Below are 26,932 nucleotides of genomic sequence, written 5' to 3' on the forward strand. Positions count from 1 at the left end.
GGGCTCCCGGAGGCAGGCTCGGCAGCCTGTGCGTATCAGTTTCTACTCGAGCTCCAGGACCTGGGAGGGAGGAGTGAAGCCTAGCCAACATAAATAAATAAATAAAGGAAACTAGGCACAGATGCCAGCGATTATATAACCCTCACTAAGGCAAACAAGCACCACCCCAAGAGCGGCTTCCTGCTGACTTCCCACGTAACAATGCTCTGGCTGGATCCTGTGAGAATCAGGGCTGCGAGATGACACTCACTGCACCGACTTCAAAGGCCCCGACCCAATGTTTCTTCCCCTCTTCCCTGGGCCAGCCAAACGGCCATGCCAGGAGCCACCTCTTCAGATGGGCCAGGCTGGGGGGAGAGGCTGCCTTCTGTCCTGGAGCCCCAGGGACCAAGCCTGGGGCAGGGGGCTTCGGTTTCCCCTAAGGGGCGAGGGAAGTTTGTTTCTCTAAAATGAGTGAGAGTTTAACATGCAGCCAGACGGGCCCATGAGGACAAGATGAAGGGATGGGCAAAGTGGATCCTGGAGAAGGGAAGACTCAGAGCTCGATGAAGGGATGGACGGAGGACACTTGGTCTGTCAGGCCTCAGAGGACAGAGCTAACTCGGGCAAGTCGGCTCACAAAGCGGAGCTCCCCTCTGGGCCAGATGGCCGGGGGTGGGGTGGGGGGAGGCACACCTCTGAGCACTCTGAGGACCATGAACTGGGCGGGACGCAGAGGCAGATTTAGGATTCTTGTCTCCCTAAGAATCGGAGCAGACGTCCTAGAACCCCTTTGGGTAGTGTGCTGTGAACACCCAATGAGAATGTTTTAAAATGCATTGTTATTATCAATAATGTTATAATATATATTTTAGATATACAATATTTAAATAAATACAACGCAGCCTACACAGCAGTATTCTGTAGACTACGTTAACATCACTTGTATCATTAACAGCAATAGTGAGCCCCCTGCCTTCACTGAGCGCTCTCTCTGAGGGGAGGAATAAAGACGATAAAACACCTAACAGGATTTAGGGGCTCCCTCCCAAATTTACTCCCCTTCGTTACAGATGAGGGAACTGAGGCCCACGGAAGGTCAGCAGCCTGCCCAGGGTCACACAGGCAGGCAACATAAGAGCTGGGATTTGAACCCAGACCCCTTGACTCTAAGTTCACTGCTCTTTATGCTACACGAGGGTCCCTCTAAGGGATGTGACTGCTCCTTTTAAGGGCAGGAGAAGCGATGTGACTTTGAAGGCCTGGCCCTGGATCGCTGGCCCAGCTGGCAAGAAGGTGAACGCAGAGACTAAGAGAAGGCACTGAGAACATCCAGCCTCGTATGCTGGCTATGGCAGATGTGGGATACCCAATTTACAGACAGGAAGCTGGAGGTACGGGCAGCTCTGGGAGGAAATGTCCAGAGGCCACCAGAGTTTGTTTATTTAAAAAAAGAAAGTAAGAAAAGAAACAGACACCAAAGACTAGCAACAGTAGGGGTGTGGTGGGGGAAAGCAGCTGGACTTGAAAACAGATCTGCCTCTGACTCACTGCCCACCTTTGGAGTCAAGGGATCTGGGTTCAAATCCTCCCTCTGACACTACTTGTGTGACTCTGGGTGCCTCAGTTTCCTCCTCCGTAAAAGGAAGAGGTTGGCCTAAATGGCCTCCAAGGTCCCTCCCAGCTCTCCATCTATGATTCTGTCATTGAGTGACCACCAATCATTGCCCATGTGACCATGGGCAAGGGCCTCCCCTCGCCCAGGGCTCCATTTTCCTGATACAGAGGAGGAAGGGGCTGGGTGAGATGGCCTCTGAGTCCTGTCTAGCCCTTGCTCTATGACTGTGAGCTAATCACCCTTCCCATTCCCAGGCCCTGGCTCCCACCAGCTGCTCTGAGGCCCTGAAATTCTCAGAGCCCAGGACCGTGCTGGATATGAATAGCAGTGCCCATGAGGAAACCTGGACAGCCCCGTGCCGGGGCCCAGGGAAGAGACAGCGGGAAGACGGGAGCAGCCTTAGCCAGTGGTCACAAAGGTCTGGCCTATCCTGGGTGTCTTCTGCTTGGAGGTCACGAGCCCCAGGGGGTGAGACAGGTGGAGCATTCAAGTGAGGCTGCTCAGGACCAGGGAGGAGGAGAGGGAGAGCTGGGCACAGTGACGGGGCCAGGAGGAAAAGATGAGCATCAGGCAGGGCTCATGAGCCGCTGCCCCGGAGCCAGGCCACTTGCCCCTTCACACCCACGGGCATGTCCTCCTCCCTACGTAGAATTTAGAAGGCAGAAGCAAAAACCAAACCCAGAAGCCTATGTTAAAGGGGGGGGGGGCAGGGAAGAACCCTGCCTGTGAAGTCAGAGGCCCTGGGTTCCAGGTCTACTCGGACCCTCCTGAATTGTGTGTGAGCTTCAGCCACAGCTTCCTCACCTGCAAAATAAGCATGTATGTGTATGTACATGTGTTCTGAGGTCACTCAAAACTACTGTTGGGACCTCTCTGGGCCTCATCTGAAGAATGCCAAGAGTGAACCAGACAGCCCTGGAGGTCCCTTCCAGCTCTCTCATTTGGCCAAACTGCAGTACATGAAACAGTGACTTATGAAGAAGGCGAAGTCAAGGACGACTTATATGAACTGATGCAGAAGCACGTGAGCAGAACCAGGAAGATGCCATAGAGAATGACCTCACCTACACAGACAAGAACAGCTCCAACCAAAGAACTGAATCTAAAGGCTATGAAACCAGAAAAACTGAGCTCAGCCTCAAAGAGCCAAAGGAAGGTACTTGCTTCCTTCCCTCCCCTTTTTTTTTTTGCAGAAGCAGGGGACTCTGGGTGCAGAAAAGCTACACAGGGAGGGGTTTTCAATGTGCTGCTTAATTCTGCTGACTTCCCCCACCCCTTTTGGTTCTCTGTTATAAAGGAGGGTTTTCTAGGATGGGGAGGGAAATGCTTAGAAACATAGGTGATGTAAAAACAGGAGAGAAAAGTGTAAAGATGCACATACACACACACACACACACACACATATTTAAGTTAAACAGACTAGCATAGTGAAGACCAAAGGCAAAGACTGAACTGAGGCCTTCTCGTGGGCCTTTCTAATGAGAGGTCACTGAGAGAGGGAGCTCTGCTGCAGAGATGATGGGGGCAGGGCATAGACTGGGGGATCTGCCTATCCATGGAACTCTCTGCTACCTATTTCTGACTCTCCAAGGGGCTGAAGCAAAAAGACAGCCCAGCATTACTAATGGGGAGGAGACATGGCTTCAAATCATGACCCTAGCTCTTATTAATTGTGGAGGAGAAAGGAGGTTATCAAGGTAGGAAGACCTGAGTTCAAGTCTTACTATTTGTAATGACTCTGGGCAAGTCACTTAATCCCTTCACCTCTTGATGCCAGCTCTCCCTCCCCCCCCCATCACACTGACCCCTGCAGGGAATCTCCAAGATTATGGACCGTGGAACAGGCGTCAATCTACTTTCTTCTCCAATCGATGACATCAGAGTCTGAACCAAAAATTAACAGTCATCATATACAGTAATCCCTGACATTTCTCTAGTTCTTCAAGTTTTTTCGAAGCACGTCACATGCATTATCCGTGGAAGGGGCAGGATCCTGGGTTCCAATCCCGTCTCTCCACTGGGCTCAATTTGGTGACATTAGGCCAATTCTTTCACCTCTTTTCTGACAAAAATCCGGCCCACAACTGAATCTACAGTCCCCGATCTCATCTTCGCTTTGAAGTGGGCAGGTCAGTACTGATCCTCCCTCACTAACCAGGCTCTCCAAAGACATGACCTCCTTGGATCTGCTACACAATGCTACGAGCGTGTGGAAACTGAGGCTTAATGGTAGCTAACAGGCCATCCTTACCTCTTCACTGGGTTGTGGAAAGGCTTTGTAAATGGCAAACTGCCCCTCAAGTGGTGAGGACATTTAGTCTGGTCCTGTGATTTCACTGGAAAACTCCCTGAAGAGGAAGCTCCCTCCACCACTGCAGGCTGGCATGCTTTCTGCAGTCTTAGAGCGCAGCCTTTGGCACAGAGGTTCAGTGACTGGCCCAGGGTCACACAGCCAGAAGTGTCAGAGGCAGGCCTTGGAGCCTGGTCTTCTTGGCTCAGAAGAGGCCTCTGAAATGTCAGCAGTTTTGTTAGGATTCTTCTCATCTTAGAGTTGATGGGATTGCACCAGGCCTGGAGTCAGGACTAGCCATGTGACCCTGGGCAAGTCACTTAACACTGATTGCCTCCTCCCCCCCCCCCAATTTAATTTTCTCCGGACTAGTGTCCAGGTGATAAAATAGCTGCTTTTCTGTACATTTACTGACATCTTGGGATCCCTCTGGCAGCGGATAATTATGGCTAGGTATCTCAGTGGACAAAGTGCTGGATGCAGAGGCAGGAAGACCTGGGTTCAGACTCGGCTTCTGATGCTTTCTTACTAGCTGTGTGACCCTGGGCAAGTCACTTGGGCTCCCTCAGTATCCTCACCTGTAAAATGAAGGGTGATGGGAGCCTCTCCCTTTCCAGAGCCACCGTGAGGTCCAAATGAAATACTAGATGCACAGGGCTGTGGGGACTTTAGAAGCTGCCACTACCCCAGGCTCTCCCCCCACCCATTCCCACTACACAGATCTCGAGCTGGAAAGAGACCTTAGTGCCTTACACACACACACACACACACACACACACACACACACACACACACAAGATAAGGAAACTGAGGTACGGGGAACTGCCCAAGTTGGTCGGCATCCCAGGGAGAATCTGTCATTGGGACGCGTCACTGTGAGCCAGAGATAGCCCCAGGCTATCTGAGGCCCTGGCAGGCTCCAGCAGAGCAAGTGTGAGCCTGGCAATGGGGCTGTGTGCTCAAAGGGCAACCCAGCTGAACTGGGACAGGCCAAACACCAGAACTAGGCCAAGGGGCGCTGACGTCCAATGGCCCCACCAACTGTCTTAAAGCCTGCTAAGCCGTAGGTGGCATGGTCTGGGGAGAGAGAGAGGGAAGGAAACAGAGAGAGACAGAGAGATAGAAAGGGAGAGGAGAGCGCTGGGGGGATGGGAGAAGAAGGGGCCAGAGGGGAAGGAGAGGTGGAGGGGGCGAGGGGGAGGGAGAAGGAGACAGAGAGATAGAAAGGGAGAGGAAGGAGCTGGCAGGGAGGGAGGGAGAAGAGAGGAGAGGGGGAGGGAGAGGAGGAGGGGGAAAGAGAGAGAGGAAGAAAGGAGAGGGAGCGGGGAGGGGGAATAAGAGAGAGCTCTGACAGATGAAATCACTGACCTTTTGAATATGTAATTAGAAGAGAATATGGAGACAGGATGGTAGTGTGGCTCTGGAGTCAGGAGGACCCGGGTTCAAGTCCTGCCTGGGACACAGACCAGCAGGGTGACCATGAGCAAGCCACTTGGCCTCTCTGTGCTCTTGAGGAGCAGGGGTCAATCTATCTGCATTGATAGAAGGCGTCCCCGCACTGGGAGTGCCACTGAATTCTTAAGTCTGACCCAAATGGAGAAATTCAGAGGGATGGTGAGAAGGAGCCCCCCCCCCAACCCCAGTCATTCCAAAATGATGACGGGATGGGGGTGAGGCCAACGGCAGGGGGAGGGGTTCCCTGGTTCTACCGCTACAGGACCTCTGGTGCAGGCCACCTATGTAAACCTGGGCACTTCTCTACCTCAATCTCCTCTGAAATGGGGGATGAGGTGCTCAGAATTGGTAGATGACTGCAGTCTCTTTCCAGTGCCAACCTATCCCATAAAGGCCTGTCTGCATCTACAAGATCGGGATAATCAACCAATCCACATTCATACTGTGTGCCCGGCCCTGGGCTAAGCACCGGATACCATCCTGGAAACACCGTCAGTATTTCAGCACAAAACTATCCCTGGCTTTACTGATCCGTCCATCCCAAAAGCCCTTACATGGCCAGAAGGACAGGCCGGGCGCCTGGGTTCACCGATGACGGGTGCCCCCTTCCACAGTCCTCAGGTACTGAGGGGCTGCGAGACCAGGCTTTCTAGAGCACAGAGGTGAAGGGGCTGGGGGAGGGAGACCGTTCAGCCTGGCCCAGAGAAAGAGCAGCTCAAGCTTTTCATTCCTTCAGGCTGACAAGATGAAATTCCTGTGTGAGTCAGTGGTTCTGTCTTCACCTCCTCCTCCTCCTTCCCCCAAGCACCTGATGGCTCAAGCGGGATGAGGTTGGCAAGCCTGGAGGCTGTATGGAATCTGAGCTGCCTCACCCTCCAACCAGCCCCCTGCCTCTTGCTGTGTGTCACTAGGCACACTGACTGCCCTCTCTGGGCCTCAGGCAGCTGCTGGGAAATAGCCAACGTGAGCCCCAACAGGACGGGGAACTGAAAGTCAAAATCAAGCATCCCAACCCCAAAAGGTCCCTGGCTAGTGGAACCAAGCGCTCTCCCAAACCCCACGTTTGTGTCTTCAACACAAGCATGTAATCTAGGTTTTTGTTAAGCTTCACTAAATTGGTGGAAATGGGAGTCATGTACTTAAAATCCCATGTAGTTTTCTAGGGATAAAACCAGTGCTGATGCACTGCAGACAACAGATTTTGAAGTCAGAGTTGCTGGGTTCAAATTCCAACAATGTCACCTTCTCCGCACCTGAACCTCAGTCAGTCACTGGCCCCTTGCAAGGCTTAATTTTCTCGTCTGTAAAATGACTCGGCTAGACCAGCCCACCTCTTGTCTATCACTAAGGGCTCCTTCTCAGAGCTGTGTTTTTAAATATTGGACGGAAGGAAGTACTCATTTTTGGTTAGTGGGGAGTGAAGATACAGATGTAATTTCCTGGTCCCCCCAAATGCACCATCTACCCACAGACCCAGGCACAGAACTCGGTGGTGTCAGAGGTCCCTTACAGCTCTGGAGCTAGGGTCCTGACTCCCACCAGGACAGCTGGGAGAATGAGAAGGGACCGACCTCTAAGCTCTTTGCCTCCCCGGCTCGCCTAGACCTACCCCAAGCTCCACCTTCCCAATTCTCAGGGGGCTGACAGCAGAGCCCACACTAGCGTCTCACCAAACCCCTCTGCTCCTTGGTTGCCCCAACCTAGAGAATGGGTTGGCCTCAGCTGCCATCCCAGTGGGTTCTTTTTCACAGTTCACCAAAGGGAGGTCCCTCCCTCCAGCTCAACAAGTACAGATGTATGGATCTGAGCCTTGGCCCTGGGACAGCTGCCACGGACTCAATACTGGCCATGGGTAGGAGGAGGAGGAAGAGAGGAGGCTGGGCAGCACAGGAGCGATCACAATGCCCCGTCCTTCCCTCCCCCATGCCTGGAATGCTCTCCCTCTCCGATCCATTTCTCACCATCCCTAGCTTCCAGCAAGACTCAGCTCCTATCCGACATCATCCATGAGTCCCCAGATTACGGCATAGAGACTTTAGAGACTTGTCTGTTTACGGGAATGCCAGCACCCTGAGGGCAGGAATCGCTCTTGGTGTTTATGTCCATCTTCTCTGTATAGAGCTTGTGTGTACTCAGTTACATATATGTTCTCTCCCCCATTAGGCTGCCGGCTCCCTGCAGGCACGTCATACTGGCTCTGGAACCCCAAGGCTGAGCACAGTGCCAGGCACCAAGGGAGAGTCACAAACTTAAAGGCTCGCAGATTTGGGGCTGGAAGCTTTTGTCCCAAGCCATACTGATGCGAGTGTCTTCCCTCGGTTAAATTCCTTCCCAGGGATCTTGGACACAGCTTATTTGGTAGAGATTCGTTTGCATGTTCTCTAAGCCCCCTGAGGGCACAGACTGGTTCTGCCCTTTATTTATTTTTTTTTTTGTATCCTCGGCACTCAGCACCGTGTCTGGCACTCAATAGAAGGTAAACAGAATATAGCAGATACATAGTAAATATAGCAAATGGAAGAGTAAATGTTTATTGGTGGATTGAAAGGCACCTTCAAGGTCATCTAGGCTTGGGGTTCTGCAAATTTATGAAAGCAATTTGGGCACCTGCATCTCAACAGAACTGGCTTCCTCTGCACTGCTGTGTCTTCACTGCCTGCCCCAAGGGTTCGAGACACACAAAAAGGTTAGGAGTGCACGACTCCCTTGACCAAGGGCTCCTGAGGAATGGAGGCGAGGTAATGCACAGGCAGTGGCACAGCCAGGGTTTAACGCCATGCCCATCACCCTTCCCATGACAAAGGGAAACTCCCTCAGCCTCCTGTATTTTTGCGGGGGGAAGGGAACAAGCATTTATTGAGCACCTACTATGTTCCGGGCACCGTGCTATGCACTCGACAAATAGTATTTCCTTGGATCCTCACAATAACCCCAGGAGGCTTGTGCTGCTGCTGTCTCTGTCCTACAGATGAGCAGACTGGAACTTAAGTGACTCTCCCAAGGTCACAAAACTAGTGAGTGTGTGAGGCTGGATTTGAACTTGGGTCTCCCTGACTCCCGGCCCGGCACTCTCTCTGCTTCACCTCCAGTGTCTCACTAAAACAGAAGCTCCTCCAGGGTCGGAGCTGCTCTAGCCTTGTCTTGTTTTCCCTGGCACTTAGCATGGTGCTGCCTGAATAACTGACCCAGGAGGAACCTGTATGTAGGAAGTTCTTCTTGTTGGATTGGACCAGATCTGGAGAACCCAGAATCCCTAAGATTCTGCAGAGTCAGGTCCCTCCATTCTGGCGCCCTGTCCAGGACCCTTCTGCGGTGGTGGGGTGGTGCTGACTGGTGAAGCCCGGGGCGGGGGTCAAGGACTCACCATTTTTAGCTTGTGCTGCTGAAGGATTTCATCCAAATTTTGTCTCTTCTTGTAGTTAAAGTAGAAGTTTTTACACTGAGACACCGTCTTGGACCCCACCATCCTGGCGATGGCTGACCAGTTCCGCCCATGTTCCAGGAGACCTGCAGCCAGGGAGGAAAGGTAAAAGGTTAAGCGTTGTCCATTGGATAGATGCGCCTGGCTGGAGCAAGAGGCCCAGCAGCTGACTCCCACCACTCAGAGGATGCCCTTCAAGGCTGGCTGAGTCAGACCTGGGAAGGATGTGAGCTGCCCAATGTCACACAGGCAGGCATCAGAGCTGGCAAAGAGGGACCTCAGAGAGCCCCTCAGGCCAACTCCCTTACTGCACATGTGGAGACTGAGGCCCAGCAAGGTGAAGTCATCCAGGATCACCTAGTTCAGGTCCCCTACCGGACCGAGGAGGAGACAGGCCCAGAGCTGGAGGATTCCCAGATACCAGAGTTACTGAGTCTCCTGATTAAGCATCGTAGACTCTGAGAGAGAAGGATCTCAGCGTTCTGAGTGCACCCCCCTCACCGTACGGAGACAACAGATGTTGAAGTCAGAGTGGCTGGGTTCAAATTCCAACAATGTCACCTTCTCCGCACCTGAACCTCAGTCAGTCACTGGCCCCTTGCAAGGCTTAATGTTCTCGTCTGTAAAATGACGCGGCTAGACCAGCCCACCTCTTGCCTATCACTAAGGGCTACTTCTCAGAGCTGTGTTTTTAAATATTGGAAGGAAGGAAGTACTCATTTTTGGTTAGTGGGGAGTGAAGATACAGACGTAATTTCCTGGTCCCCCCAAATGCACAGACTCCTTCGAATCTATCCACAGACCCAGGCACAGAACCCCACAGCCCCAGGTGAGCCTGGCCTTCTGACTGCACACGCAGAGTCCTGAGTGGAGGAGAGAGGGGCTGAGCCCGAGCTTTCCTCCGGAGCCTTCCTCTCCCTCATTGTCCCTCAGGACTAAAGGCCTTCTGTCCAGCACCCTGCAGAAGCTTGGGTCCCCCCGGCCCCTCCCAATTCCTGGCTCTCCTGGCGAGCCTCACACAGGCCCTGGGGCAGCGGGAAGGCAGCTGCCCTGACCTGGACACAGCATTCCCAGCTGCAGAAAGGGGCCATGTCACATGGCCTTGTTTTCAGCTCCCCACCAGGCTTGGGAAGGGGGTAAGAGGAACAGGGCTGGGCTGGGCCAGGACATCCCTCACAAACAGCCTGCACACACCTACCCACACGGCCCATGTGACCAGCAGCCTCCATACTAGACAAATGAACCTCGAATATTTTAAGGACCCTGAGGGTTCAGTGCCTGGTGGGGCTGGGACCACATGAAAGGGGGTCTGACAAGCTCCAGGACTCAAAGGGCAGACGGCCTTCCTCCTCCTCCTCCTCCTCCTCCTCCCACTCTGTGAATCCCTTTGACCCCACGGCTCTCTCTGGGGGCCTCCAAAGTCCCTCGCCACACAACAGCCCCAAGCACTTGGACCAGAAGGAGAGGAGATACGTAATGTAGGGGATCGGGATCTAGAGATGGAAGGGACCACAGAGGTCATCACACACAATGTCTCTCCTTTTACAGGTAACTGTGGCCCAAGGGGGTCACCCAGGCCGTCAACCTCAGGGGTGGGATCTGAACCCAAGGTGTCTGAGACCAGGGCTGGGGCCATTCCCACAAAGACGCCCAGTCAGGAAAGGCTTCTCATAGGAAGTCTCAAAGGAAGAAAGTGAATAGGGAGGGCCCACGTGCCAGGCTCAGGGGTGGGGGCATCTGGGGGCTGTTGATAGAATGTAAGCTCCTCAAACCCAGGAATCACTTCTACATTTTGTCTTGCCATCCTCGGCATCCAGAACAACTCCTGGCATAGAGGAGGGATTGGCTGGATGAGTCCCAGAGCGGATGCTCATCCATCAGCGAAGACCAGCATCTTCTCTCACTCACAGTTTCTGAGAATTGCCCAGCCCTGTCCCCAACCCCAAGAGCTTGCCATAGGAGTGGAACTGTAGAGGTGAGGCTTTGCAAGCCTCGCTGCCAATGGAGGGGGAGAGGACGCCCAGGGGTCACAGGAGGAGCCCGCCCTCCCGGCAGGTGTGCCCTCGGAACCTTCAATGCAGCATCCACACTGCAGGGAAGCGAGGAGGCCCTCCCACCATCCCGAGCTCCAGTCAAACCCACATCCCCTTCAGCAGCAAAGTCAACAACTTGTCCTCTACTCACCCAGGCTGGAGGGTCCCCCAAGGGCCTATTTTCTGGGTCTGGATCAAAACCCTGGGTTCAAGCCTCTCCCCTCCCTCCTCGAGGACAAAGACCAGGCTGACCAGGAAGGATTTTTTCCAGACCTCAGCCCATCTGTCCAACACACATACACATATACACACACACACACACACACACACACACACACAGAGCAGACGTGTATATTTATATCTTTCTGCTCCCAGGCAGCTTGACCTTGGATATCCCAAGCCTCAAGTCCAAGCCAGAGCTGCCAGGCCACTTTTGAGTGGCCAGAGAGGAGGGGGACGAGGTAGAGTCCCTTAACCTTTCTATCCCCATAGGGTTGGAAAGCCCTGAATTAGACCTTATATAAATACACGAAACAATCTCCCAGCCAGCTTGATTTGAGGGCGAATCGGCTAAAGGATTTCCTGGAGCGAAGCCATATCCGTGTGTGTGTGTGTGTGTGTGTGTGTGTGTGTGTGTGAGAGAGAGAGAGAGAATCTGTGTGTGTGTGTGTGTGTGTGAGAGAGAGAGAGAATATGTGTGTGTGTGTGAGACAGAGAGTGTGTGAGTGTGTGTGTGTGAGAGAGAGAATATGTGTGTGTGAGAAAGAGAATGTGTGTGTGAGAGAGTGTGAGTGTGTGTGTGTGTGTGTGTGTGTGTGAGAGAGAGAGAGAGAGAGAGAGAGAGAGAGAGACAGAGAGAGGCAGAGACCAAGTGTGTGTAGGGGAAGAGGCCAGTCGCCAACAGACCCCTGCTCCACCCACCCCAGGTGAGGCTTAGCCAGGTGAGAGGCTGTGGAGTTCTCTGTGTAGATGCCATCCCGAGCCCAGCCAGCCAGCCCAGGAAGACTTCACTGGTCACATGGTGAGGCCCTGAATAGAGAGAAAGAAGGTTCCTCTGAGGTGTCCCAAGGAGAGTCCTGGGGGAGGGGAGGGGGAAGAAGGATCTAGCGTCTCCAGGCCCTGGACCTTTCCCGCCTAAGCCCAAGGCTTAGCTGCCATTTTGCCAGGAGGATGTCTCGCTGGGAACATTCCCTTTTGAAACCCTGAGCCAAAAGAAGTCAGGGCAAACATGGCGGACCTGAGGCCCTGAGCCCAGGGCGGGGCAGCTGGTGGGTGGGCAGACGGGTGTCAGGTCCCTGCCCAGCCCCATGGGGGATGGTAGGACAGGCTGCACCACAAGGTGTATTGACATTTCCAAATTAAATAAATAAGCAGGCAGCTGAGCGTTAGGCTGGGGAAGCAGGCAGGACCTTAATTCACTCCACAGGGCAACAGCTGAGACTTCCCATTGGGGTGGGGGAGGCAGGTCAGCTGCCCCTCTCTGACCGAAGCAGCAGTTAGGACATTTGAGTCCAAGTACCATTAACTGGCTGTGTGAGCATGGGCAACATGCTTAACCTCTCTGGGCATCAATTCCCCCATCTGAAAAACTAGGGAAGGGCCCAGACCGGAGGGTCTCTCAAGTCTGTGGCAGCCACATCCCTGGACGGATGATGCTCCCCATAGATCCACAGGTCCCTAGTCTGGGTCTAGCTGCCCCGAGGTTCATTCTGTATCCTGTCCTTGGGACACCCCGGGGCAGCACAAAGAGGCTTCCAGAGATGGGGCCATCTTGTTCAGAGGGTGACCCTGATGTCCCTCCGCAGAGGTTGCTCTGTCCACTTTGGCCCAAGCCACCCCTCCATCCTACTGCCCCTGGCCCAAGGTTGATGGCCAGCTCCCTAGGGACTGTTATCACCAGGAAAGGAGCCAGCGCCCCCAAGGCAGAGGGCACAGGGACCAAGCTCCACCGGGCTCCCTGCACCCCAGCAGAGGTGGCAGGCAGGACCAGGTGTCCGTCCTTCTGACTCCCCACAACAGGGCTGCCTTGTTTCCCAAGCACAGATGGCCCTCCCCCTTACAGGGGAGATCCAGTTTGTACAGCCAGGAAAGGGAGGGCTCGGATCACAGACTGTTAGCAGAGCTGCTGCCCAGAATGATCAGACTCTCCTCCCTGCCTCCCAAAAAGAGGCAGCAATCTCCCCGACACACCTGCTTTCCATCCCCTGTAATCAGTGGGCAATCTGCCCACCCCCAGTCCCTGTTCCTGTCCCCGTCAGCAGTAATGGAGGGGGGGTGCTGTTTGTCAACAGCATCACCAGCCAGGGGCACCGGCGGCTCTCCAGCAGAGTGCCTGCTGCGATGCCACCCACGAGATCGTCATCGGCAGGTCCCGGCCCCCAGCCCCCGGACTCTTGTCTGGCAACAGTTTGCCCGGCATGGTCCAGGGCTGGGGATGAGGGGGCTGGGGAGGCGGGGATCCCTCTACAGACGCACTTAAGATGCCCTTCCGTGGATGTCCACAACTCATTTCCAAACAAACCTAGCCTACCCCCCCCCTCCCACCCCCCCCCCGCTGAAAGGACACTCACATTCTCTTATCCGTGATTCCCCTTCCGCTAAGTTTTCCCGAAACATACGGCAGGCAGGGAGCAAAAGCAGCTAGAGACGCGATAGCAGGCCCCGCTGGGATGCGGCGGGCGGTGGCGGCAGCTTCTGTCTGAGATGGGGGCTCGGACTTCACTGCTCTCACATCCGCTCCGCTCCTCCTGTTTGCCTTCTCTTGGAGCCGCCAAAGGAAGGAGGGGTTGGAGAAGGGGGGAGGAGGAGGGAGGAGGGAGGAGGGAGGAGGGAGGAGGGAAGGCAGCCCAGCTCCCGGCTCCTTTCAGCTCTGCCCTCCCACCTCCCAAGAGCTGCCAAGGGGGGGGTTGAGGGGGATAGGCCGTGAGCCGGTGGCCTGAAGCTTGTGACAGGGGCACAGGCGAGCGTGTCCTTGTGCTCCGGCGTCTCCCAGGCCCCCTGGCGCTCCTCGCCTGGCCTGTCACTTCTGACAGGGGTGCGGGGCTGGCTGCCGTTTCTCCCACCCCGTAGATCCTGGAGAAAGACCTCCTTCCCTGGCTGGGGCCGGGGAAGGGAATTCTCCCCCCTCTGCCGGCGGTGGACAGGGCTCGCTGCCTGGCGAACCGCCCCCCAACCAGGTCCGCGGGCACCTTCCCCACGTGTCCCCCCGAAAGGCAGCGGCAGTAACAACAAAAAACCCAAGTTATGGGGAAAAAACAGAAGGCAAATGGAGCAGCCGGCGGAGAGAGCTCTGGTGTGGTGTGCCTGCTGGGGCCAGGGCCTCAGGGGCCTTGGTGAGGAGGGTGCTCCAGTGATGAGCCTGGATCTGCTGCTCCGGGTGACCCACAGGCTCATCTCGTCTGAATGTGACCTCCAGACAGTGCTAATAGCCGCGAGTGTGGCACGAGCCCAGGTTGACGAGGGGCGGGCCAACTTGGCCTTCACTTTCCTCCTCCCTCTCCCTATGTCAGCGGCAGGGGCAGCCGCACGGGCGAGGGTTTCCACAAAGACAGATTTTCCAGGCCCCCTCCCTCCACCTGCCCCCACCACTCTGGACTCAGAGGAAGTATTTCCTTCCTCGGCACCAGGATCATTCACCCCTCCAGGAGAAGACCCCGACTCCTGGGCTCCCTTTCTAGATCTCTCCCCAAAGAGCCCCCCAACACCCTCCAGATGAAGGAAGCACATCATCATCATGCAAATTTCATGCATACAGGACTCTGAGATTTGCAAAGTATTTTCCTTTTGTATCTGAGTCTCAACCTGGATTTGAAGCCTGGCTCTCATGTGAGACCTTGGACAAGTCACAGCCTCCCTGGGCATTAGATCCCCCTCTGTAAAATGAGGGGGTTGGAATAGATGGTCTCTAAGGTTCCTTCTGGGGATCTAAAATCTATGGTCTAAGAGCAAACAGATTGCCCTTTGACGAAAGCAGAGCCCTGTCGGGGCCCTGGAGAGGCTGGCAGGTCAAGTGGTCATGGCTGCAGAGCCAGAAGAGAAGGCCTTGTCCAACCCCCTTCTCTAGACAGTGCCTACTACGTGCCACAACAAACGCCCTCACCTCCCTCCTGGCGGCCAAGGGCTCACATTCTAAGGAGAAAGCCGACAAAGACCCATAAAAACGCAAAGGACAGAAATCTAAAGTAAGGAAGTACAAATATAGACAGTCTGGGAGGGAGGGAGTCTTCCCAGCAGCTGGGAAGCGGCTGGGCAGTTCAGGAATGACTTCACAAATGAGGAAACTGAGGCCAGTGCAAAGGACTCATCCTAACACTGGCCTGGAAACCAGGAGCTCTGAAAATTCCCAGCCCTGAGCCCCCTGAAAGAGGCAGAGGCGGCGGCAGTGGCTCTCCCTGGCTGGGCCCATGGGGAGGGGATGATCTCATACACCAGGCATGACCTCCACCATCCGGGGAGATTGGGGGGCTCCTCGAATGGCCTTTCCAAATATAGTCCCTTAGTGACCACAGGGACACTCTGGCCTCCACCCCCTGCAGCCAGACAGGCCCAGGGGCCTGGGCTCCGGACAAGCCTCCTTCAGATTCTTTTTTCCACAAAGAGTTCAGGAGTCTGTCTCCACTTACCTGAGCCTCTCCCCACCCCCTTCACCCTCCCTAGCTGATCCTGCCCCACTGGCACTGGGCAGCCCCAGAAGCGCCATGGGTGGGGGGGTAAAAGCTAAGCACACACTGGGATACCCTGAACTTTGGATCTGCATCTGAGCAGACCTGGCCACATTGATTTTCCTTCCTCCTGGTGTGTCTGCCAGCCTGTCTGCTTTTAACCCTCTCCCTGCCTGGCTTCAGGTAGGTGTTGGGGTGGGGGGCAGACCAAAGCCAAGCAAACTAAGAACAGCGGCATTTCTCACCAGGGTCCCAGAGGAATCACAGACCTCAGAGGCCATCCAGACCAATGACCCTGTTGCACAAATGAGGGGAGTGGCCCAGGGTCACAGAGGGGCAGTAAGCCCAGGTCCTTGTAGGGAGGATGGACCCCCCTCCCCACCCATCAATCAGGACTCTGCCAGCCCTTGGTGAGCTCGGCAGGGAGAGAACCAGAATCTAGCAGTGAGCATCTCTGCAGCAACTCGGGAATACCCCAGGAGAAGAGAGGCAAACTGTGGCCTGGTGCTCGCTCCTCCCTCTTACCCCACCCCAGATGCTCCCCATGAACTCTCTGACAACAGCAAAGTGCTTTTGGTAATCGGAATGCCCTGGCCCCACCTCCCTTAGGATCCCTGGATGGCAAATTTAGAGCGGGAAGGGTCCTCAGAGGCCTCACAATCCAACCCCTATATTTTACAGATGAGGAAACTGAGTCAGAGAGGGGCGAAGGGAGGCGATTTTCTCAAGGTGGTCACGTAGCTGGTGAGAGCCTGTCTGAGGCACAGGTCTTCCAGACTCCAAGCTCAGAGAATAATCCATTACCCTTCTCATTTCTAAGAAGAAAAGTTTCATTTTGAAAAAACCAAATCGATTTCTCTGACGCGCTGGAAGCTGAGGTGTGGCAGCCCCATGCTGGACGGGGTAGGTAGGAAGTGTGGTAGGCAGGAAGTGCCTCAGACTACCAGTCCACAGGTAATGAGCTCTCCTGGGGAGGGACATGCCTCCTGTGGATCCGAATCTGGGCTATCCAGATTCTGAGCCAGAGCCCACCAGGGTGGGGGTGGGGGTGTTTGGGGAGGACTTTTTTCAGAAAGCAAAGCCTTCAAGTGGGGAGCTCTCCAGGGTCTGATCCTGAGCCTGTCAGGGCAGGGGGAATTCTGGTTTTTAACTCCACAGCTCCTGCTGTCAAAAAGGGAAACCTTCCCCGATACTCCCCCAGATTAAGGGTCCAAGGTCCGCCCCACCAAGCTGAATTCATGGTTGTATTTGGGGGAAGACCCAGCCTCCTCAAAAAGGTCATTCAAACACAGCTATGGGCTCCATCAAAGGAAGGCTCACAGGCTGCTGATGCTGGGAGCCCAGAGACCTTGGATGCCAGGCTCCAACTCTAGTCTGCCCCCAATTTTACATAATGACATTCCACGTGGTTCAGTGGCTTGAGTATTTGGGGCAGCAGTCGAACCCAGCTCTCACTGGCTCCTCAGCTGCCTTATAGCCTCTCCCATACCACAGGGTGTCTGTCTGTCTGTCTGCATCCATTCCCTCATTTATAAAATAAGGGAGATACACATGATGTGAGAGCTCAGGGAACCTCGAAGATCCTCTCCCACTGTCCTATGGGCCCATGATCTCCCCAGGACTCATCTGTCCCTCTTCTGTCAAATGGGCAGGCTGGACTAGCTGAGCTGAGGGCCCTTCCAGCTTTCAGTCTAGAATCCACAGGCAGCTTAGCCTGTAGGTGCCCCTGGCATCCCACCAAGGCCATGAATTAGATGAGCTGCCCACCTGAGGTGGTGAAATCACAGGTCTGGACCAGAACAAGCATTAAGAGATATTGGGCGTGAAGGGGCTCTGCTGGGGGTCGGGAAAAGCTTCTCAAGGCTTAGAGGAAGCAAGCGGAACGGGGAGCTGAAGGCCTTGAGTGATGGTCAAGCCAAAAGCATCTATTAACTGCCTACTGTGTGCCAAGCCCTGTGCTAAACAAAGCAAGGCAAAAGCACAGATCCTGCCCTCTTGGAGCTCAGTCTGATGGGGATAGGGGTGGGGGCAGAGAAGAGAATGCAAACAGTGGCCCCCCCACACACACACCATGTGTAAACGGGAGGTAGCTGCAGAGGCTCTAGGACTGGGGGTGCCTGAGAAAGGCCCCCTGCAGGGGCTGGACTAGACGGCCCCCAGCTCCCTTTCCATTCCAGAGACCCTGGGCCTCTCTGATTTCATCACAGTAAGGGGTGCAGGGGAAAGAGTGCTGGATTTGGATTCCAAGGACCCGGCTTCAAATCCTGCTGCTGACACTACCTTGGCCAAGTCACTTCATCCCTCTCAGCCTCTGTTCCCTCATCGGCAAACAGGGGCCGGCCTCAGTGGCCCGCGCAGCTGGCAGTCCAGAGTCCTTTGTCACGTCACAGCTCTGCGCTGTCCCCAGTGAGGTCCCACCTCTCCCTGGGTGCCCGTCAGGATGATTTTATTTTGTTTATTCCAGTGCTCCCGCATTCCTGGCCTCCTCAGCCAGGTCGAGCAGGGCTAGGAACAGGGGGCTACGTCCCCATTGTTCTTCCCTGGCTGGGGGTGGGGGTGGAGAGGTTCAGTGGAAGTCATCTCCTGACCCTCAAAACAACCCTGGGAGGGAGAGCTAGTACAATCCCCATTTTACAGATGGGGAAACGGAGGCAGTCAGAGGGTCGGTGACCTGCCCCAGGTCACACAGCCAGTCAGAGTCTGAGGTAGGATTTGAATTCAGGTCTTCCTGACTTCAGGCCCAGGGCTCTCTCCACGGGATCACCTATCTGCCCACAGGAGAGCAGGATCAAAGATTCGGAGCAGAAAACCAAGGCCCAAGAGGTGGCGTGACTAATGGGGGTACCAAACCTTGGTTGTCTGACTTCAAATTCCACACTGCCCCCACACACAGCGCTTACACCTTGAAGAAATCCTATAGCCGGACGGCCCCATGGCGGGTGCTCAGGGCTGACCCTGCCTCTGATCATTCTCTCCGTGGGACAATTTCAGAGGTGTGGACTGTGGAATCGCTAGGTGACCCCCTCTGGAGAGAAGCAGCGGGCCACCAGAGCCAGTCTGCCCAGCATGAGCACTGGCCCCCTCTCTCTTCCTCTCTGCCTCCTGCCCTCCATGCCCCTGTGTGGGAGGCTGAACTTTTCTCAAGGTCAGTTGCTGCTGGCTGGGAGGGAGGGAGGGAGGGAGGCCACGGGGCTGGGTTCCCGGATGTGTCTGAGGCTGACCAGGGAGCATTTCAGGATCTCCTCCCTTTGGAGAGGGAGAGATCCTGGCAGACAAGGGCCAGGGGAAGGGGGGCAGCTGTGCACCTGCTCCTGCCCATGGCGCCCTTATAGGGGCACCAGGACTCCCTGGCCCTGGCTGAGCTCTACACAGCATTCCTGTGGGTACTGGGGAGCTTGCTAAGGAACGGAGGCTTCTCCTGAGCTACCCAGCTGGCCGTGCCCCTTCTCAGCCCCCACCCAACCACTGTTTGCTGTGCACCCAATTACACAGGCATGTGTCACTCCCCTCCTGGACAGCAGGAGCTGGGTTTCCCTTACACCTTTATAATCTCGGCCCATGGAAAACGCTGCCTGCCGTCAATGCTTGCTGAACTGACCTGGCAACAAAATCTCTTGTCAGGGCACTGTACACAGCAGGCGCTCAATCATGGGACTGCTGGCTAGAAGAGAGTGGAAGCCCCTTGAGGGCAGCCACTGGTTTCAATTTTATTTCATCTTATTTGCTGCTGAAATCTCTGGTGCTGCCTCTCCCCAACACAGTCTGAACTCCTGGGGGGCAGCTGTTGGCCCCTCGCCCCTCCACGTGCACCCTCAGGCTCAGCATGGCGCTCTGCATACAGCAGGTGAAGGGGGGGCATGGGCCCCAGGGAGCAGTTGGTTCACAAATGCTTTCTTTATTCATCCATTCATCCATCCATCTCTCTATCCATCCATCCCTCTATCCATCCATCCCTCCATCTCTCCCTCTATCCCTCCATCCATCCATCCCTCCCTCCCTCCATCCCTCCCTCCTGCCATCATAACTGGGCCTAGCAGATCGTTAATAAATGTGTGTTGATTGACTAACTGAGCTAATCGAATCACTTTTCTCATCCAGTCCCAGCTCTGAGTGCACACAGAAAGCACTCAATTCTTTCTTTTTTTTCTCCTTAATAAATGTTGAGCTAGGAGCCACTATATTCCTTTTGATTGTCTCTCTGCTAGGTCCTGTTTTCTCTCCATTAGGGGTGTGCACGCATGTGTGCATGTGTGCGTGTGTGTCGTGTGTGTGTGTGTGTGTGTGTGTGTGTGTGTGTGTACTATCTCTGGCCAGGGCTGGGTTCCAAGCCAACCAGGCCATTAGTCCAGACCAGTCATGCAGAGGGCCCCTGGCTCCCCAGCCCCCCTTGGGCCAGATCCCATCCTCCCCACCCCTTGTGGAGCATGAGTGCAGAGAAGGCATATTCATTTTTACAAAGGCTGAAGCCAAGAGGGATCCAAAAGGTGAGGCTGCTGCTCCAAACCTCAGGCCAAACCACCTAATGTGATCAAAAGCCCCAAAAAAATGGCTCTGGGCTCCTCCCTGCTTTGAATGCTCTGTGCCCTGGCCGCCATCCAGCAGCGTGGAGCCAAGCTGGCCGAGTGGGGATGCGGCCGCTCGGCCAGGCTCTCGGGGTTTTAAGGAATTAGAGATGAGGGGGAGGGACGGGCAAGGGCCCCCCAACGGGGGATGTGATCTGGCACGCCGGCCGCACCTGCATCCTGCCGCTGGCAAGTCACATGCCGATGAGCAGGCGCCCTACCCCGTAATTGTCCCACTTGTTGTAATTCACGGCAGACGAGCGAGCGCATAGGGGTTTATTGCATTATTAAAAATGTCACTGATCAGGGCCGCTGCGTTCCTCCCAGCCCCCCCCCCCCAGCTAACAACGGGGGCCTTCTCACTGTCATCTCCCAGAGACCCCATCACTCCTGTTCAGAGTGATCAGAGGCTGCACGCCCCCGGTGAACTGCCTGGAGACTCTGGGGACAGGACCTGATCTCAGCAACATGGACTGGCTCATCTCAGCCACTGGTGACTCATTCCCTCCCTGTCAAGAACCACGTCCTCCTACCTCCATGTACTCCAACACAACCCCCTCCACCACCCAGCTTTCTGAAAAAGGGCTCATGGCCAGCACTTCTCTGAAGCAGGCTGAGTGTAGCCTGGCCTCGCTCCCTCCCCACTGGGACTCAGAGGAGGCAAGCTGGAGGCTCTGAGAGGGAGTGGAGGCCGGGGCTGGCAGGCCTCCCCCAGAAGGGCCCGAGACAAGCCAGCGGCTGCCCAGGTAGCCCATCTGCTTTTCAGCCTGACTCAGCCAAAGCCAAGACCAGGGGAGTTAGCAGGGGAAAGGCGGGTGGAAGGCAAGGTGGGGGCAGGTGGTAAGGCGGCAGAGAGACAGAGCAACAGCAAGAGAGGGAGGGGAGGAGGGGGAGAGATGGAGGGAGAGAGAGGGTGGCAGAGAGATGGAGGGAGAGGGAGGGAGAGAGGGAAGGGCAGAGATGGAAGGGGGAGAGAGAGGGAGGGGAGAAGGAGGAGTAGAGATGCAGGGAGAGAGGGAGGGGGAGAGGGAGGGGGAGTGGGAGGGACAAAGATGGAGGGAGAGAAGGAGAGGGAGACAAGAAGGGAGAGAGGGAGGGGCAGAGAGATGGAAGGAGAGGGAGGGGGAGAGGGAGGGAGAGAGGGAGGGGCAGAAATGGAGGGAGAGAGGGAGGAGCAGAGATGGAGAGAGAGAGGGAGGGGGAGAAGGAAGTGCAGAGAGGGAGGGAGAGAGGGAGGGGCAGAGATGGAGGAAGAGAAGGAGGGAGAGAGGGAAGGGAGAGATGGAGGGAGAGAGGGAGGAGCAAAGATGTAGGGAGAGAGGGAGGGGCAGAGATGGAAGGGAGAGAGGGAGGGGGAGAAGGAAGTGCAGAGAGGGAGGGAGAGAGGGAGGGGCAGAGATGGAGGAAGAGAAGGAGGGAGAGAGGGAAGGGAGAGATGGAGGGAGAGAGGGAGGAGCAAAGATGTAGGGAGAGAGGGAGGGGCAGAGATGGAAGGGAGAGAGGGAGGGGGAGAAGGAAGTGCAGAGACGGAGGGAGAGAGGGAGGGGCAGAGATGGAGGAAGAGAAGGAGGGAGAGAGGGAAGGGAGAGATGGAAGGAGAGAGGGAGAAGCAAAGATGTAGGGAGAGAGGGAGGGGCAGAGATGGAGGAAGAGAAGGAGGGAGAGAGGGAAGGGAGAGATGGAGGTAGAGAGGGAGGAGCAAAGATGGAGGGAGAGGGAGGGGGAGAGAGACACAGAGACATAAAAGGAATAATGGTGGGCACAACAGGAGGACAGATTCAGAGAAAGACAGCTGTGAAGGGAGCCCCAGAAGCCAGGGGGCAAGGGCACAGACAGATGTCCTCCTCTTCCCTGATTTCTGGGCTGGCTAGGAGAAGGGGCCAAAGGGCAGGACTGAAATGCCCCCAAGAAGGGCTCTGGCAGCTGCCAAGCCTTGTGCTCTCCTCTTGGGGGAGACCTGGCTCTGCATGCCCTTTGCCCCCGTTCTCTCCCACTGGGGAGCTCAGGAACAGCAGAGGGGCCCCTGGGAGGGGGAGAGGAGGAGAGACTACCTTGGGGGAGGTTCTGAGAGCCTCTCCCAGGAGGTCAGGCCTGCTCCTCAGCACACACCAGGCTCCTTGAAGGCCGGGTCAGCTCTTCATTTTGGTCGGTATCTCAAGCACCTGGCACAGGGCCTGGCACATGCTGGCTGGGCCTATGATTTTAATGGGAGAGGAGACTCCCTCTCTGGACTCCACAATGCTCCATGGCCCCGTTTCAATGGTAAGGGCTGGTGGAAGACTCCAAATAGCTACTGACAATCACGACAGGGCTGGGCTACAACACACCAACCAATCTACAAGCATTTCTTAAGCACCTACTGCATGCCAGGCATTATGGAGGGGTTGGGGGAGGGGAGAAACAGAGAGTCTGCCCTCAGGATACTTAGATTCTACTGGGAAAGCTACGCTGTGCACATAGACATGTAGACAAGATCAATTCAAAATAAACTGGAGGACAGGGAAGGAAAGCACCTGCAGCTCTGCAGACTAAGGCCTGGCATAGAAGGTGGTGCTGGAGCCAAACTCTGAAGGAAGCCAGAGATCCTGAGAAGGGGAGGAAGGAAGGCAGTCCAGGCAGGGCGCTCAGCTTGTGCAAAAGTCCAGAGAGGGGAAGTGCAGTATCTCACATGAGAGCTAATTTAGCTGAACCTTAGAAGGTCTGAAGAGGAGTACAGGCTGGGGCCAGGCCGTGAAGAGCATTAAAGGCCAAATGAGGCGTTTTTGTGCCTTCCGAAACATTCCGATTCCTTGTGGCCACACCCCAAGAGGTCTCTCCTATTCCATGGCGGTTCATTGCTGACCAAACGGTCCCTCCACAACTGCACCCCCGAGGGAGGCCATGGCTGTTCACCTCCTTATGACACAGCTGCTGTTTCCCCAAAATAACCAACAGTCCCATCTGACACTGCCACGCTCCCTGCTGCATCCTGCTCTGCAGCACTACAAATGTTGCCCAACAACCCTCCGAGTGCTTCCTTACAACACCACAAACTGCCCCCAGGAGGCTGCTACCCACAACTGCTCCCCACTGAAAAATAGGATTGATCTTTGTAACTATTCCCTGCAGAAGGCCACAAGAAATCCCTCCAAGACCCGCCAATCAAGCACAGTTTCTCCTTCCATCACCCCAACTGTGACACAATCAGTAACGTACAGATACCCCTGCCATCCCATCTGACCTCAGAGCAAGTCCTAGCCAGCTCCCCGAGGACATTTCAAGGTGGCTCACTCTGAAGAATGTCTCTTGGGATGTGGGGTTAAAGCCTAGGGTGGAGGAACAATGTCCCCAAATTTGCATGAGACACCACCTAAGCTTGGGACCAGGCTCAGAGAGCTTCCAGACCCCAGTGTCCCCCAGCCTTGGCCCTCGATCACTCTGGGGTCCCAGACAGCGATGCCTGGAGCTTCCCCATTCCCTGTCCTGCACCCCGGTGTCAGCTCAATCACAAATCACAGCTCCTGAAGTCAACCACAACTAGCACAGATCAAGAGCAGGCATGCGTGCCTCCCTCTACATCCCAGGTGTGACACCCAAGGCCAGGGTCTCATTTCCTCCTCCCAAGATAGACCACAGCACCCGGCTCTAGGCATAGGGGCCATCCAGTCCAAGTCAGTGCCTCTCATTTTACCGCCAGAAAAGAGGTTAAACAAACGCCCACGGTCACACGGTGAGTGGCACCAGCATCCAACACCAGATCAGCACATCTATGGCGCAGACTGGGACTTTTTTCTCCCATTTTTCAAAAAACAAATGCTAGGACTGAGGCTGGACATGAAGTGACTCGTCCAAAATCTCACAGTGACTGAGAGAGGAATCAATTTTAGGCAGAGCAGGGCCTGGCTGCCCAGGAGTCCTGGGCTGGGTCTCGTGGCTACACGTGGACCCTTTAGTGTTTATGCCCATGTGCCCCAAAGCTCTTCCGGGGGGCGTCTGGCAGGGGGGAAACAGGGCGGGGTGAACAGAACAGATAGAATCAATCACCTTTTTTAGCAGTTTCCATCTCTTCCTCGGTCCAGCGAGAACTCTCATTCATTTCCAAGGAAGCTGGCAAAAAAAACAAATGCAATTAGGAAGTAGGCGGGATGAGGGAGGGAGAGGGGCAAAAAAAAAGAGGGAATCAGAGGGGTCTTTTTATCTTCCCATGAACCAGGGAGAGGAGAGTGACTCAGGCATCTCTTCTGGAGGAGGAAGTTCTAAGGACAGTTTTAGGTCAAAGCCAGCCTCAGACACTTACGGACTGTGTGAGCCTGGGCAAGTGGGTCAACCTCTCTGGAGGGTCCTCATCTGGAAAATGGGCATGATTCCTGTTGGCCCTCCTTCCTGTGGGGGTGGCCGTACAGCGTATGCCCGAGTGCCCTAGAGACGTTGGCTATCATACTGCTACAATGGGCTTCCCTCAGGATTTCTGTCAGGAGGGGGAGGGACAGAATCTACCCAAGGGCTGCTTCCCTGCTACCGTGGCAGACACACCCTTCGGCTCCTACATCCTTAGAAAGCCCTCGTCGCATCCGACCATCTCTTCTAGCTACCGGACTGTGTCTCTCCTCCCCTTCTGGGCTAAACTCCTCTGCTTTCCTTTCCTCTCGCTCTGCGATCTGGCTTCTGACCTCATCATTCAAGTGAAATTGCTCTTCCTTCCCAAAGCGACCACCGAGCTCTAAATTGCCAAATCCAAAGGCCTTTCTCAATGCTGATACTCCACAAGCTCCCTGAAGCCCTTGACACCGTGGATCAAATGCCACCTTCTTCTGGATGCCCCTCTCTTCTCTGAGTTTCTGTGACACTGCTCTCCTCGTCGGCTCTTCTCCTACAGTCCGATGATTCCTCTTCAGTCTTCTCTGTTGATTGATTCTTCAACCATGCCCCACCCACTGACTGTGGGTATCCTTCAAGGCTCGGTCCTAGGCCAGCTTCTCTTCTCCCTCTAGACTAGTTCATTGGATGAGCTCGTTGGCTCCCAGGGCTTCACTTAACATATCTATGCAGATGATTCCCAAATCTCTAAATCCAGCCCTGGTCTCTCTCCTGAGTTTCAGGCCCACATCACCAACCATTTCTTTCTTGGCCTTCTTGAAACCGAAGTCCTATAGGCATCGAAAACACAACGTGTACAAAACAGAATTCATCATCTTTGCCCCCACCCACCAACGCCCAAACGTCAAGAGCATCATTAGCATTCCAAGCACTGAGGCTGGAACCTTCCGGCGTCATCCTCGATCTTCATGTGCACCCCCTCCAAGCATCTAATCCACTGTTAAATCCTGTTGTTCCAAGCATCTTTCATACTCAATCAGAAAACCAACGCTCTAAGGTGGGCTCCCATCGCCACACTCCTGGACGCACTCAGTGACCAGCCAGTGGGTCTCCCTGCCTCAAATCTCTTCCCACGACAATCCTGCGTCCACTTGGCTGCCAGAGTGAGAGCGCCAAAGCACAGGCCTGACCATATCAGCCCCATTCAACAAACCCCTATGGCTCCCTTTTACCCCCAGGATCAAAAGAGCAAAACCTGTGCTGGGCTTGCCAAGCCTTCTATAACCTGGCCATCTCATCCCTTCCTGTCTTCTGCCACCTCACTCCCCTCTACAAACTCTACGTGGGAGCCCTGCAATCCAACTACCTGGGCTGATGCATCTCCACCTCAGAGGAGTCTGAGAAGCAGATGGCCTTTCTCCTGACTGTCCCCCCACGCCTTCCTCACCACGTGCTTTCCCTCATCAATACAACCTCTTGTCACTTCTGGATTCTTTCAGGACTCAGCTCAAACACCACCTTTTGAATGAGGAAGGCCAACCTGAAAACAAACCTAAGTGATGGAACATGGCTTTCCGTGTCTTTTCACTGACACATAAACCAAAGACACAGTGAACCCATCCATAGATAATAGAGAGGTGACTGCATGTATAATTCTCCAGTAATGAAAACACCTGTAGGCAGGAGCACTGGATGGCAAAACCAGGTGAAAGAGAAAAGCCCAGAGCATGGAGGAGGGGAACAGGAGATACACTAAGTGGTCTGGCAGGAGCCCCAGAATTAACGAGGGGTCCGATGTCCAGCCTTGGTCCCTGATGCCCTGATCTGTTACCTCAGGGTCTCGTTATGCGGACGTGCCTCTAAGGGATGTGCGGGGGGTCGGAGGATGGCACCGCAGCAGGCATTCTGTTTGGGGACCTGCTGGTGAATGATTCACGGACACAGGAACTCATCCAAATGAATAGCCTGAAGGGAGCAGCAGAGCGGTGGTGTGGTGGACTGGAGCCAGAGCCGTGGGTTTGAATCCAGCCACACTGCCAGCTACTTGTGTGACCTATGAGTCCCTGAACCACTCCCCATCATCTGTGGAAAGGAAGGGGGGCCTAGATGACTTATGAGGTCCACTCCTGCTTCCTGTCTAGGACATGATGAACTAGGGGGAACCCTTCCACTTTTCCCATGGGAAGCAGAGGTCTCAGTGGCCACTCTCCCTATCGCTGTGCAAGGTGTCACAGAGATGCGGTGAGGGAAAGAGTTCCCGGGAACTGACCACTTTAAATACAGGCTTTCACCCGCTACGAGGCCCTAAATACCGCTTTATAAGTACACGGACAGAAACAAAAGCCCCAAGTGACCACCAAAGGTCACGCTTCCAACACCCCGACTCCCAGGACTGGCTGTCCAAAATCAAAGGAATCTAAAGCCATTTCTGCCTGGGTGCCCCAAGGTGCCAATCCCTGGGACACGAGGTGCAGCCCCGCCAAAACAAACAGACCATAAGACCTCTTGAGGAAGGACAGGTGAAGCCAAGAGTGTCTGGCCCCAATGAAGGGAAGCCCCAGGGAGGTAACCTGGGCTCCGCAGTAAAAAGCTTTCTAATGATGGGGCGTGGGGGTGG

The 26,932-nt window shown here is 54.9% G+C and overlaps 1 protein-coding gene across 8 annotated transcripts in view; it reads right to left on the bottom strand.

Annotated features, from left to right (window-relative positions):
- The window catches only part of NCOR2 (nuclear receptor corepressor 2), a 376,514-nt gene that overhangs the window by 84,927 nt on the left and 264,655 nt on the right, over window positions 1-26,932 (bottom strand). For all 8 annotated transcript variants that reach the window (XM_036753385.1, XM_036753345.1, XM_036753339.1 and 5 more), the window contains exons 17-18: window positions 24,043-24,105; window positions 8,707-8,849 (exon numbers count right to left, since the gene is read on the bottom strand). In XM_036753385.1, coding sequence (XP_036609280.1) covers window positions 8,707-8,849; window positions 24,043-24,105 — 206 coding nt within the window. The remainder of the gene's footprint in view (window positions 1-8,706; window positions 8,850-24,042; window positions 24,106-26,932) is intronic.

This window comes from Trichosurus vulpecula, chromosome 1, assembly GCF_011100635.1.
Source record: "Trichosurus vulpecula isolate mTriVul1 chromosome 1, mTriVul1.pri, whole genome shotgun sequence".
Classification (NCBI taxonomy): domain Eukaryota; kingdom Metazoa; phylum Chordata; class Mammalia; order Diprotodontia; family Phalangeridae; genus Trichosurus; species Trichosurus vulpecula.